This window comes from Micropterus dolomieu, linkage group LG23, assembly GCF_021292245.1.
Source record: "Micropterus dolomieu isolate WLL.071019.BEF.003 ecotype Adirondacks linkage group LG23, ASM2129224v1, whole genome shotgun sequence".
NCBI lineage: Eukaryota > Metazoa > Chordata > Actinopteri > Centrarchiformes > Centrarchidae > Micropterus > Micropterus dolomieu.
This window is the reverse complement of record NC_060172.1, coordinates 10796444-10809841: the sequence shown is the minus strand read 5'-3', so window position 1 is coordinate 10809841 and position 13398 is coordinate 10796444. Positions and strand designations below refer to the sequence as shown.

The 13398-nt window shown below is 40.1% G+C and overlaps 1 protein-coding gene across 1 annotated transcript in view; it reads left to right on the top strand.

Annotated features, from left to right (window-relative positions):
- Window positions 1–13048, top strand: part of tecta (tectorin alpha) — a 21146-nt gene extending 8098 nt beyond the window's left edge. Inside the window, exons 12-23 of the mRNA XM_046040917.1 lie at window positions 1322–1521; window positions 2083–2463; window positions 2957–3243; window positions 4111–4391; window positions 5114–5224; window positions 6212–6414; window positions 6990–7153; window positions 7282–7530; window positions 7888–8050; window positions 8131–8215; window positions 8491–8610; window positions 10405–13048. Of these exons, the coding sequence (XP_045896873.1) occupies window positions 1322–1521; window positions 2083–2463; window positions 2957–3243; window positions 4111–4391; window positions 5114–5224; window positions 6212–6414; window positions 6990–7153; window positions 7282–7530; window positions 7888–8050; window positions 8131–8215; window positions 8491–8610; window positions 10405–10505 (2345 nt within the window). The 3' untranslated portion in view covers window positions 10506–13048. The remainder of the gene's footprint in view (window positions 1–1321; window positions 1522–2082; window positions 2464–2956; window positions 3244–4110; window positions 4392–5113; window positions 5225–6211; window positions 6415–6989; window positions 7154–7281; window positions 7531–7887; window positions 8051–8130; window positions 8216–8490; window positions 8611–10404) is intronic.
- The last annotated feature ends 350 nt before the right edge of the window (window positions 13049–13398 follow it).

Sequence of the window (13398 nt, the reverse complement as noted above, 5' to 3'; positions counted from 1 at the left end):
GGAGACTCCTGCCCACGCTGTGGCCTGGGAGAGAAAAGCGTGCTAAATGATGCCCCTCTCATGGTGGCTGATGCCAACACGAACTTCGGCACCGACAATGGGGCAAATGAAGTCAACACAGGCATGCGTTTCCACATGGGAGATGGACTGTATGTGTTTGTGGAGCCTGAGGCAGTGAGGCTGTGTGGGCTAATTGTGGATCGAGGAGGTGTGTTTGCACGTTGCCACAGCAAGGTGGCGCCAGCGTTCTTTTATCAAAGCTGCCTGCAGGACACCTGTCTGGACCAGGGAGCGATGGATACAATCTGCAACTGGCTGCAGATATATGCCAGCACTTGTCTGACCCAAGGGATGCCTGTTACCGGCTGGAGGAGTGACACACCTTGTGGTGAGTGCAAGTATTGGATCACCTTAATTTCACCATGGACTTCACTTATGAGTGCAGAGATGTATAGGTGTCCCATTGTATTACAAAAGCTATTTTCTTACCTCTAGTGGTATCCACTCATGCAGAGAGTTTTGGTTGTATTTGTCCTGGTTTTGAGATATATGTCTCTGAGATTTATGGTGCTCACAGTGTTGGAAAAATTACTTTTAAAAATCATCAGCAGTTTAATAGGAACTATTTCTTTGGTAGAAATTAGTTCCAATGAAAAACTATTCTGAAAGTAACAAGGTCATTGTTTCTTTTAAGATATTTAAATGTTTACTGCTGAAGTTTTTTAAAATGCAATGAGTACCACAAACATAATCCCATTCAGTTACATTGTGTTAGGTTTAAGGGAGGGAAGTGCATATCTCAAACACTGGGCACAAAAAAACAAAAGTAATGGTTAGTCAAGAAATAGTTTGATCACATGGGTCCTCCTAAAACCGCAAATTGTTGGTTTTAGATTCCTGTCTGTGTACGGATTAAACAAATGAGATACAATGCTTTAATTAGTGAGCTGTAGAGGTGTTCCTAGGGGTATTCCTCAACTTTGGGTGAAGTCTTGCTGTTTCCAGTCTTTATGCTGGGCAGGCTAACCAATCCCTGACTCTCAGCTCTGTACTTAACATTCAAGTGATAGACTGATATTGATCTTCTCTCCTCCATCTCAAAAAGTACGGGAATAAGCGTGCTTCCCAAAATGTTGAACTATTCCTTTAGGCAGCTGCCATAGAGCCTCTAAAAATGGACAAACAACTCTCAGATCAACGCTTGTCCACAAATATTTACCCCTGAAAAATCAACACATATGTTAACTGGAAAATGTCCTGTGTGTACAATGTAGTCAGTCCAATCATTAGTTAATATATTTGCCAACCTGCCTGCTCCCAGTCCAGAGCTGTCCACCTAACAGCCATTACTCCAGTTGCATGTCGGTTTGCCCGCCCCAGTGCGCCCCAGCCCGCGGCCAGAGGGACTGCAGCCAGGACTGTGTGGAGGGCTGCCAGTGTGACCAGGGCTACGTGCTCAACGGCAAGAGCTGCATCCTACCTCAAAACTGTGGCTGCTACACTGATGGCAAGTACTATGAGGTCAGTCTCACATCCAGCACTACATGGAATCAGTTTCATAAACATATGACAGCGATTGCTACATTTTTTTTAACACTAAATCAAACTGGTATTACAAACCTGCAATGACAGTTATTTAGGAATTATTTGCTCAATTCTGTTTAGTGTTAATTGGGACATTTGCATTAAATTATCATGACTGGAATTGTTTTTAAATCAGTAATCAGCATTTAATAGTATTTAGGTATTGAAAGGGTGTGGGACCAAAAACAAAGTATGATTGTTTGAATAGGACTGAAAGTAATGCTTATTTTCATTATAGATCAACCTTTTTTAGTTTACCTGAGTCATTATTTAAGCTGATGAATGTCAGAAATATAGAAATATACCCATCACAATTTCTTTCTTGTGATTTAATTGCCTGTTTCTCTGCCCAATTCTCCAAAATCAAAAAAGAAAATCAACAAATCCTAAAGTATTTGTGCTTAAAGTCACCATGATGATTTATCTATTAATCAATCAAGTAATCAACTGAGTAATTGTTTCAATTCTGATTATAACACAAACATTTCGGTATTTCAGCCCAAACAGCTGTTTTGGAACAGTGACTGTACCAAACGGTGCCAGTGCATTGGACGAAACCTGATCCAGTGTGACCCGAGGCGCTGTAAGTCAGAGGAAGAGTGCACCCTACGTTACGGAGTGCGGGGCTGCTTTGCACGGCGCTCCCAGCACTGTGTGGCATCTGGTGGGGGGGTTTTCAGGACCTTCGATGGGGCTTCGCTGCGGCTCCCTGCCTCCTGCTCCTTCGTCTTGTCCACAAACTGTCACAAGCTGCCTGACCTCTCCTTCCAGCTCATCGCTAACTTTGATAAATGGAGCACACCCAACCTCACCACCATCTCTCATGTCTACCTGTACATCAATGAGGAAAATATACTCATCTCAGGCAGCACGGTCAAGGTGATAGAAGCTTTGGACTATTGTTTGTATTTCAGAATCAGTTCTACACTGGATGTCATAGAAAACCAATAACTTGACTTCAACCCACTTTAACAACACCTGGTCATGGTTTATTGCTTCTAAGACTTGCTTTAACAGACCTATTATCTCTCTTAGTAGATTTTCTTGGTTTATCAGATTATCAGCTTCCTTTTCAAGTACTTACTTATTTATGTTACTTGATACTACTTGTTAATTGCCCATGTCCTAAATCTTGCAATTTTTTGGGATTTATATTGACAATAAAATGGTCAGTTTTAATATTTAATGTCATCTCATTATGTTAATGATCATCATCAGTAGTGCAGTAATGCAGTCTGAAGAGGACTCAAAATCCCACCGTGGTCAAACCAAAATGGACATGTTATGCTGGTCACTGAAAATGAATGAAATACAGGTGGCTGTATGTCCTATCTCAAATATGTAAAGATTTCCATCTCCTGTGTCTTCACAGGTCAATGGTACACCAGTATCAGTACCGTTCTTAACTGGGCTGATGACACGTCTGTCCACATCCGAAGGTTTCATTGTCATCGATACGCTCCAGGACATTCAGGTCCGATACAACCACTTTAACACCCTCAGCATCACAATGGGCCAGCGGCTTCAGAACAAGGTGTGTGGCCTCTGTGGGAATTTCAACGGAGACCCCAGCGATGACTACATCACCTCCAGGGGAAAGCCGGCTGTCAGCGCCCTGGAGCTGGCCCAGAGCTGGAAGACCAACGGTATGCAGAACAGGTGGGTGAGGCTTAAAGACGTGGTGGAATATATTGTGCACAATTTACTGCACATGTTTGTAATTGTACAATTCTTGTGAAACCGTTTGGAGACCATCCCTGAAATATAACACCAATCAGCATTTTCTAAATTAACAATGACCCATTTCCGTCAGATTCATCACCCAACTCTGGAGTTCTTTTAGCCTCCTTTAGCTTATTTTTTTGGCTTTACAGCCCACGGACTCTCATCAACCCCCTTTACTGTGAAAACTTTGCTGGTGAAGGAAGTGGAACATCTAGAAGTTTAGGGAGCCATATTTCCTTCAAGAGTTGGTAGAGACCAAACAGAACTAAAGGCATAGAGAATGTGGAATTTCATCATGTGGACAGAAATATGACTCCAGATGAATGCTAATGTTGCTCTGGTGACATTGGTTTAATCTGACAGGCTGACATTTAACTACAGGAATTGGTCTTGTGACACTATTTAAACTGGATCTTGTCTCAGTGACATTGTGGACTTGGGATACCATGTGAGTCAAGGTTAGCATGCTGTGTGGGGGGTCGGGAGAGGCTTCTTCTGTGTAGCTTTGCCTGTCAGGTTAGAGACTGGGGGCATAACCAGCTAGCTGCTCTTCATTTCATTTCATGAGGGTGACCTGATATTTTGCCCACGATATTAGGGAGTACCTGTTGCTGGTTTCACATGGAGTTAACACTTTGTAATTCCCTGGCATACCTATTACTCAAATAGCTGGCACTTGCTCAAAATTGGGCGGCACAGGCCCACCCAAGCCCATCAGCCGGATAAGAATTTCTCATTATCAATAAATACAACAGTAACTTTGACAGTTGGATGTTGGTTTCTCCTTCCTTTCTCCTCTAGTTGTGATGAAACCCAGTACGTGGCTCTGGCACAGTCCTGTGACAACACGGCAGTGGCGGCGCTGCAAGGTGAAGATGCCTGCCAGAAGCTCACCCAGCTGAAGGGCTTCTTCCAGCCGTGCCACGGTCTGCTGGATCCCCGGCCCTTCTACCAGTCCTGTTACCTGGATGGCTGCTATAATCACCGCAAGGCTCAGGTCTGTGGCTCGCTGGCAGCCTACGCAGAGGCCTGCCGCTCCCTGGGCACCCTCACCACCAAGTGGATCACCCAAGAGAATTGCTGTAAGGGCACCGCGGGGCAAGCCTCTCTTAGCCACATGGCACTCACACATGGCACTGCATGTCAGTCCGATGTTTAAAGTCACAATTACACTAGTTTTGATGCCCACTGTGGAACAGTCTAGCACTGCAGTATGTGTGTAATGTTGTTAACACTTCATTCAACCTGCACTGTAATGCAACAGAAATAGACGATAAAACCATTTAAAGAACACATACCTTTCATACAAAGTTTTTCTTTGCAGTGGCATCATTCAAATGATGCCATCAATGAGGCCCCTTAGAGAATTGCACAAAGTGATGTGCCCAAAAAAATCCAATATCACAGGTTTAACGTAACACTAAAGTCAATACAGATGGGATTGTTTGTTGATTTGATGATATATTTGTGCAAATGTGGGTTACTACAAATCACTTGCCGCTACTCTTGCTGCTAAGTTTATTGTTGGCAACTTTGTGTATCAATCTTCATTTGGATTTCGGTGGCTGTACAGTTAGAGGACACTGGGTAGAGAGATGTTAGTGAGTAAATCAAACCGAGACTGTAAAAGTTGGGAGGACGCTGAGAGGAACATGTCCTGCCCGTGGATATTAAGCCCTTGTCAGAAATTCCACCCAGTGCTTTTCAACAGCCATAGTTTGGCTGGTTAGTCAGCATACTGAACATGTTTAATTAAGCTAACATTGCATGTGACAGCTAACATTGTGTGTGGACCTGTCTTTAGCAGAATGGATCTACGACCCCTGTGCAGGAGAGATCTGCACAAACTTTACCTGTGAGCTGGAGAACGGAGGTGACCTGTGTGGCTGTCCAGAGTTACCCACCAGCACTGGAGGTAAGCGCGTCATAGGGCAATAAGGTGATATCGTCCATGCCCAGCTTTAATCCTGTCCCAGTATGCTGTAAATTATACTATAGATGAGACTATACTACCTATTCTGACAGCAAAGGTGATACACTCCTGATCTGACTTCAAATTCTACACAGTGTATTTTTATAAGTCCTACATTACCCAGCATCAAGGTGAATTTTCTTGGTTTATAACGTTGCAGATATGTAGACAGATTTATAAAAACTTAGAAACTCACGTTGATGTAATTGATCAGTATTCTTGTTTTAAAATCGAGTACTTGAGGACTACTTCACGTATCTGGCATAAAGATACTTTTGTTTTTTACAATTTGAACTACATGTCAAAATGTTCCAAATGAAGTTGCCTTACTGTATAATATTAGTAATAAATAGTCATAATTGGTCATTGGGGTTTATTCTGATATTAATATTTACGAGATTAAAACATTTTATAACCATATAATTATCAATATTCATTTTTATAACACACATACATACTAAGATATGTGCTGAGCAGGACATTTTACAGTACAAAATTCAGTAGTCTATACTACAAGTTTTTTTACGCATCGCCTGACATATACACCAGTACAAATATATATCTTTAATAAGCTGAAATCGGCCAATAATCTCAGCCACGTTAGTGTTGCAATCAGTCTCTATTGGTAAAATCTGCTGTTATTATTTTACATAGTATTTTGCTGATGTCATAAAAAAGGCTCCTCATTTAAAAAATTTGACGTACAATATTGTAGATGTACTAAATATTTATTAAAATGTTATTATGTTGTAGTGAAATATGTATACTAATGCATTTTATGAGAAATAAACAAAAATATTATTTCACTTTTTCTTTGAGAATGTTACTTTTGGCCTTTAGGCAAGAATATTTACAGCATCACACTTTCCAGCAATAATAATACTGGTTTGACACTGCCATGTACATGATATCTGTCTGTGTGTCTGACAGGTGATGATGACATTCTCCAGGCGGAGGTGACCTGTAAGCATGCTCAGATGGAGGTTTCCATCTCTAAGTGTAAGCTCTTCCAGCTGGGCTTTGAACGAGAGGACGTCAGGATCAACGACGAGCACTGCGCTGGAATAGAGGGAGAAGACTTCATCTCCTTCCGCATCAACAACACTAAGGGACACTGCGGCTCCATTGTACAGGTCAGTTTACCTTCATTCGTATTCTTACTTGCCTCGTGAGAGTTTACTGCTCTGATTACTTTGCTTTCTACCTGGGTACCCTTTTTAAATTGTTTCGTTACACCCCCCACTCAGACTCTCAAACTTTGATGACAGGCTCCTACGTGTTACTAGTTCCAACCATAATCAGTTCAAGAATATCCCTCAAAGGTCATGTATGACTTCAGCACAGCTGCATATTTTCAAAGGTGCTACATTATGTATGTTACTTTAACATCAATAAATTGTTGCTGCATTCATTTTGAGACATTTGTATAATTACAGTGATGCCATTGCTGAGAAGATTGTCAGCATTTCTTTTGTCTCCACACTGCGTTTTACATGCAACATTGTGTTAAATTTGGCATAAAACCTCTGCTGGCTTTTTTACTCTCCTTCCAGTCTGAGCTACGCAAAGTACTGGATGTCCCAAACTTGTACTGGGCCCTGATTAAATAGGAGTAGAAGGAATGGTTCAACATTTTAAGAAATAAGTTTATTTATGTTTTTTTTCTTCTCTGTTGAATGTTCTAAACATCCCTTTATCTATTGGACAGTCGAATGGCACACACATCATGTATAAGAACACTGTGTGGATAGAGAGTGTGAACAACACCGGGAACGTCATCACCAGAGACAAAACCATCAATGTGGAGTTTTCCTGCGCCTACGAACTGGACTTGAAGATCTCGCTGGAGACTGTCCTCAAGCCCATGCTCAGGTTAGATAGACAGATCACATGTAGACACAGGGATTAACTGTCATAACATAACATGTTTACTTCAAATAAAACAAAATGCTATGGCAACAACCGGCCCATTTTCTCCTCCTTTGTCCTCCATCCTCCAGTGTGATAAACCTCACTTTACCAACCCAGGAAGGAAATTTCATCACCAAGATGGCTCTATACAAGAACTCCTCGTACCGCAATCCATACAGGGAGGGGGAGGTGGTGCTCAGCACGCGAGACATCCTCTTCGTGGGTGTCTTTGTGGAAGGGGCTGATGAAAACCAGCTCATCCTCATAGTAAACATGTGCTGGGCCACGCCATCCCGCTACAGCAGTGACCGACTCCGCTATATCATCATAGAGAGAGGGTAGGCTCTCTCTCGCACACACACACACATACACACACACACACAGACAATGTAGGGCTTAGAGCAAATATCGCACACAGATTTTTTTTATGGCTGCAATTTACCATAATTTTCATTATTGATCAATCTGTTTTATGAATCATTTAGCCTATAAAATCTTTTTTATTTAGATTAATAATGATGCAAAGCAGCAAATTAGAAGCTAGAACCAGTGAATGTTTGGATTTTATTGCTTGAGCAATTAATCTATTATCAGATTTATTGGAGGCCAATCTTTTTCCTTTGGATAACAGCAACACTCAGCAGGACAGTCTCATATGAACACAGTATGTTCCTTTAATATTTGGCTCTCTCTAGGTGTCCGAACATTAAGGACAACACCATTGGCATGGCAGAGAACGGTGTGTCACTCACCTGTCGCTTCCATGTCACCGTCTTCAAGTTTATTGGGGATTACGATGAGGTCCACCTCCACTGTGACGTTTCCCTGTGCGACTCAGAAACAAACGCCTGCAAAGTGGTGAGAAACATCTTCATCTTTAATAAAAGTGGTGATGAGACGATGTCTGCTGTATTAAAGCATATATCCTGTGCATCCAGAACTGTCCACACAAGAGAAGAATGTACTCGGAGGACAGCGACCATAAAGAGCACATATTGAGTGTGGGACCCATAAGAAGGAGAGGTAAGTAAAGTCCAGTCCAAGTTTAAAGAGCTGCTAGCTTTTGGACTTCTCTCAGGTTTTACCTGTAGGTGGGAAAGTGAGTTTCTACTGGCCACCCATTTGGTTCATTGCAGAAAGTCCTCAAGAAACATTTTAAGGACAGGAGTGATTTTGTCCATGTTCACTGTAAACTTTTTAGAAATTATTTTATCCAAAATATTTTCAAGTACTTTCCTCGGCTCTTCAGTCCAAAACCTTTCCAGGATTTTCATGACTCACGTGTGACGTCTCCTTAGAATCAGACTGGTGTGAGGAGGAAAACGGAGGCTGTGAGCAGATCTGCACCAGTAAGACGACTGGACCAGTCTGCAGTTGTGTGACAGGGATGCTGCAACGAGATGGGAAAAGCTGCCGGGGTAATGACCACACACACACATACACGCAAAACACAGACAGGTGCCACAGACAGGGACTGAATATCGGCAGTAAATAAGTCTTATTTTAAGAAAATTTGCTTCCATAGAGCAGGTTTACCATAGAGAAGTATTATACCTGATTTAAAGTGGATTCAGTTAAGCCTTATCAGGTTTATTTTGACCGGTTTAACCAGTGTCACAATTAAACAACAGCATTTTATCTGAAGTTCTGCTCAGAGTTGGTTTGCTGCTTTAGGGCTACTTGAGTACACTAAAGCAGCTGTAATTGTTTATATTTTTCTAATAACAATGTATCAATTGATAATGTGAAAACAATGTGAAAGGAATCGATTATAGTGATGAACCCACAGATAGTTTTCACCCGAATCTGCAGCTCCACTTGGCTTTACAGAGCTTCATTGTTTAGCTATTCAGCCCACAACTTTATTGTTTTGGTTCATTCTCACCGCTCTCACAGCATTTGCGACATTTTCTGGTCCTACACATATTGACTTTAAGTCAGTATGTTCAGGAGTGTTGAGTATGTCTTCACTGATGGTCAACGACATACTGCAACACACTCTCTTCAGCTTTTGTTTATGGCAATGGTTTTGTTTTTTGATTTTTTCTTGAATATTTCCTTCTTCATTCATATATTATTTAATTTTTTCTTCTTCTCTGTACCATCTGTGAACATGACCATTTTCTTTGCAATAAGCCTTGCTTGCCTTGCCTGTTAATGAAACCCCCTCTGCTCTAGATATTTTACATGAGTAGGCTGTACTATTTCGCTGACGTAAGGACTTTGTTAATAAGTAACACAAGCTGGATATTTAGTGTATAAAGGAGACATTAAGAACCTACTTCCTGCGTCACTACACAAACCGTGGGTAGCTAGGTTAACATTACTTCGATAAAGATGTGATAAAGAAATTTGCCCAAGAGCCATTGTGGTTTATCTCATTTCATCTCTCACAGCGCTTTTCTTTGACATTGTGTACATGGCCTCTTGTGCGGGCTATTTGCCAGCTGCAGTGCTGCGAGTCATTGTCCTATGTATGTAAATATTTATATTTATGCCATTAACTGCTTAATTCCTTTGAACAAAGGCATTAAGCATACAAACATATCAGTTTATTCTGGAGGGCTGACATCATTGATGTAATAGGCAGCAATGTCACCAGCAGGCATCAAGCTCTGAAATGTGCAAAGTTGTGGGAACCCACCTTTGTCAATAAAAAAGGGAATAAATAAATAAAGCTATCGTGGTATTATAGGTTTAACTCACTGAAAAGGTTACAGTGGGTGAACTTCTCTAGAGGCCAAGTGGCGTTACCTTGTGTCTAATTGAATCTAAATATCAAAACCACACTAACACATGAATAACTATAAATTCAGAAATAAATATTAAAAATTTAATTATAGACATAAAGTTAAAAATGAATCTAGATGTAAATAAATAAATACACAGACTATTTTCACAAATAAATAAATACAAATAAAAATACATCCACAACTACAGTGGGAAATGTGAGAGGGAAAAAAATCAGTTTATCAAAATTTTGTCTGGTGTGAAACTTTTTTTGCTTTGCTTAGATTTTTACCAAACATACCAAATAAATGTACAAACAAACAAACATTAGCATCCAGACGTTACAATACAATAGCAAGTGTGGTAAATAAATTAATATAAATATAAAAACAATAAAGAAATAGAGAATACATATATTTTTTTAACACAAAAAAATGTGCCACAGAGCATCCTCAATAATTAATGTTTTCTTCTATCCGCAGCTGTGAGCTCGAGCTGCATCCTGACACCTGTGGTTTCTCTGCTGAGCGTCAGCGCTGTGATCTCCATGTTCCTGGCTCATGTTCATACTCTCGTCTCCTAACACCCTGAGAGCAAAAGGAAGGCAACCAATGAAAACCATAAAACACCAGAAAAAGACTTGAAGATGCACAAAGTATCCACGTTGATTAGCCAGTAGATCAGCTGTGTCCCAGTCAGAAAATCTAGACAGAATACCCTGTACATTCACAAAGATATTATTGTTGCAACTGAAGGTACATAACTAAACAAAAAAAAAGGAAGTCACAAGACATGGACAAACATTTCATTCTCCATTTCAAATTGTGTCATTCTTCACCTCCACCTCCTCCCCTATTGCTTCATATCAGGACAGCTCATTGGGTGTTTTCCCTTAACGTCACTATGTATAAATTTTTTCACAAGATTTTTACATCTTTGAAATCAGATGTTGGTAGAAAAATTAATTAATCAGTCAGCCACAGTGTCTTTTTTGACACTACCACCAGACGGCGCCAAAGTAGGACATTTTCTGGTCCTACACATATTGACTTTAAGGTATATTTAATGTCAGTTACTTGTAAGAAAGATGAGACGTGAACCCAGGACACTGGTGGTTAGGACAAACACTTTCATGTTCATCCACACCCTTACTTGACCCTGCTATGATCACATTATATTCTGCATTGCAAGCTAACAAATAGTCCCATAATGAACGTAATTGCGAGAGGTCATGGTAGCATTATCTGGATTCTGATATCTGGTCACAGGACTTTGCATTTACACCTGATATTAATAAGCGTTCTCGATTCCGCCCGTAATGTGACTGGATCTCATTATCAAAAATCAGGTATTCTGAACTAGCAGACACATCAACAAACATCTGTGAGTGTCTAAATCTGTCCAAATGTCTGTCCAAGAGGACTGAAGCGCAATTTCTAGAGAGTTTATCAGTTTTTCTCTATTATATTATGTAAAGAAACTATAGCTGAAACAATTAGTCATTTAATTGATTGTTGATCAACAGAAAATTAATCTGCAACCATTTTGGTAATCGACTGATCAATTTATGTTTTTTTTTTAACAAAACAGCCAAACATTCTCTAATTTCTGTTTCTCAATTGTGAGGATTTTGTGCTTTACTTAATTTTATGTGATAGTTAACTGACATCTTTGGATTTTTGACTCTTGGTCAAATAAAACAAAAAATTTTAAGATGTCTTATTGAGCTGTAGGAAACTGTGATTCAAAAAAAAAAAGAGTAAATGTTACAGACCAAACGATTATTTGATTCCTCTAGAAAATAATCAGCGGATTCATACGGTAATGAAAATATTACTTACAAAAACTAAAAACCAGGAAGCCTGTGAAAACAAGTGAAGTCTCAAGTCTCATAGCACATTTTATCCACTCTTGGCCCACGCAGACTGGACATGATAGAGTCTGTGTGACCAAAGTCCATAAGGATTTACTCCAAGTCCATAGGGGGGAGATTTTGAGGCAACCAGTGAAGAAACCTGCTGACATCAGGGCTAATTTGGCTTTCGCAGTTGCTGTCTTGCATGTAGTCGCGGTCTTTAGAGTCTCCCAAATTGATGCTGCTGTATGGGCTCTATGGGATCTGCTCATTTCTTCTTTGCCATTTTTCTTAAGAAAGTGGTCAAACATGCAGATCACACTGACATCTGGCTGAGATCTCGTCACAGTGAGGGCCCGACCACCTCCAGATGCACATCTGGCCGATCTGATTGCAATCACTTTGCATTAACATATACATTTCCTTATCCAGATAAGATACTCAGATACAGATCACATGTTAATACCAGGTGTACATGGCGTCTAAGGGTAAAAGTGTGTCAATAGAAATTCACTGTTGGACAGTAGATCTACTGGCTAGCTTTAACCAGAGCAGAGGTGATCTATTTACTTCCTATTTGACCTCCAGACCAACTACTGCAATCAGTGTTTATCATTCTAAACCAACAAAATCTACATCAGCTTGTGGTTGGAAGAATCTATGGATTACGTAAGAAGAAAACTGGTTCATATATTTCATTATGTAAACAACGATAGAGTGCATTTAAGTGGCTGGCATACATATACTTGGATGTCAATGTGGAGTTTGATGTGGAGTATGAATGAAGTGAGTATATATGTGTGAGGAGAGCACCTTGTGAAATGAATACTCTTTTATTTCTTAGCTCACTTTTTACTGTCATAGATTAGTGCCCAGGTTGTGTTGCGGCTGTGAGATTTGCAATCAGTTGTGCCATTAAAATATTTAATTTCTATCTTAATCAGTGATAGCGTTGTAACACTCCTGCCATAAATACTGAATGTTGGCTCCGACTCAGTTTCCCTTTTAGGGTGGACATGTGAGGACTTGTAATACAGTCAGTAGTGTAAGGTTCTCCAAGTATGGTCCCCGGTCATTGTTTTCTATTTGGCACCACACATCCTATGTAATGTACAAAATGTACAGTCCTTGTCAGTTTGGTGGTATATGTTGTGCCTTTTTTTAAAATAATCATTATCTTTTTTGATGTTTAAAACCGTGACCAAAAGATGTTTTATTCTTTGAGAGCACCACCACCACCATGACCTTCAATAAATAAGTTCTCAAAGTCAGTGTGAGTCAGGTTTATTTGATAAAAATCCATGCCCATTCAGGGCTACAAGACAAATCTTAATCGTTTCTTTGCTTACTTAGAAAACACATTTTATTATTATCACAAATAATAAAGCTGTTCAGTTATATTACAAAAGAGCACTTCCTTTGTATGAATTGCTTTTAAACCATGAACAACAAAAATGGAGCCAGGGTTTTTTCCTGTTGCAGTGTTTCAGTAGCTGACCAGAAGTAAACTTAGCTCAGTGCAGCTCTCTCCTAGCACCTAGTGCCAATCCAACGATCTGTCCCATTCAGTCCACACCTTGAGATAGTGTTCAATTACTTAAAAGTTGCAGGATCAAAAGTA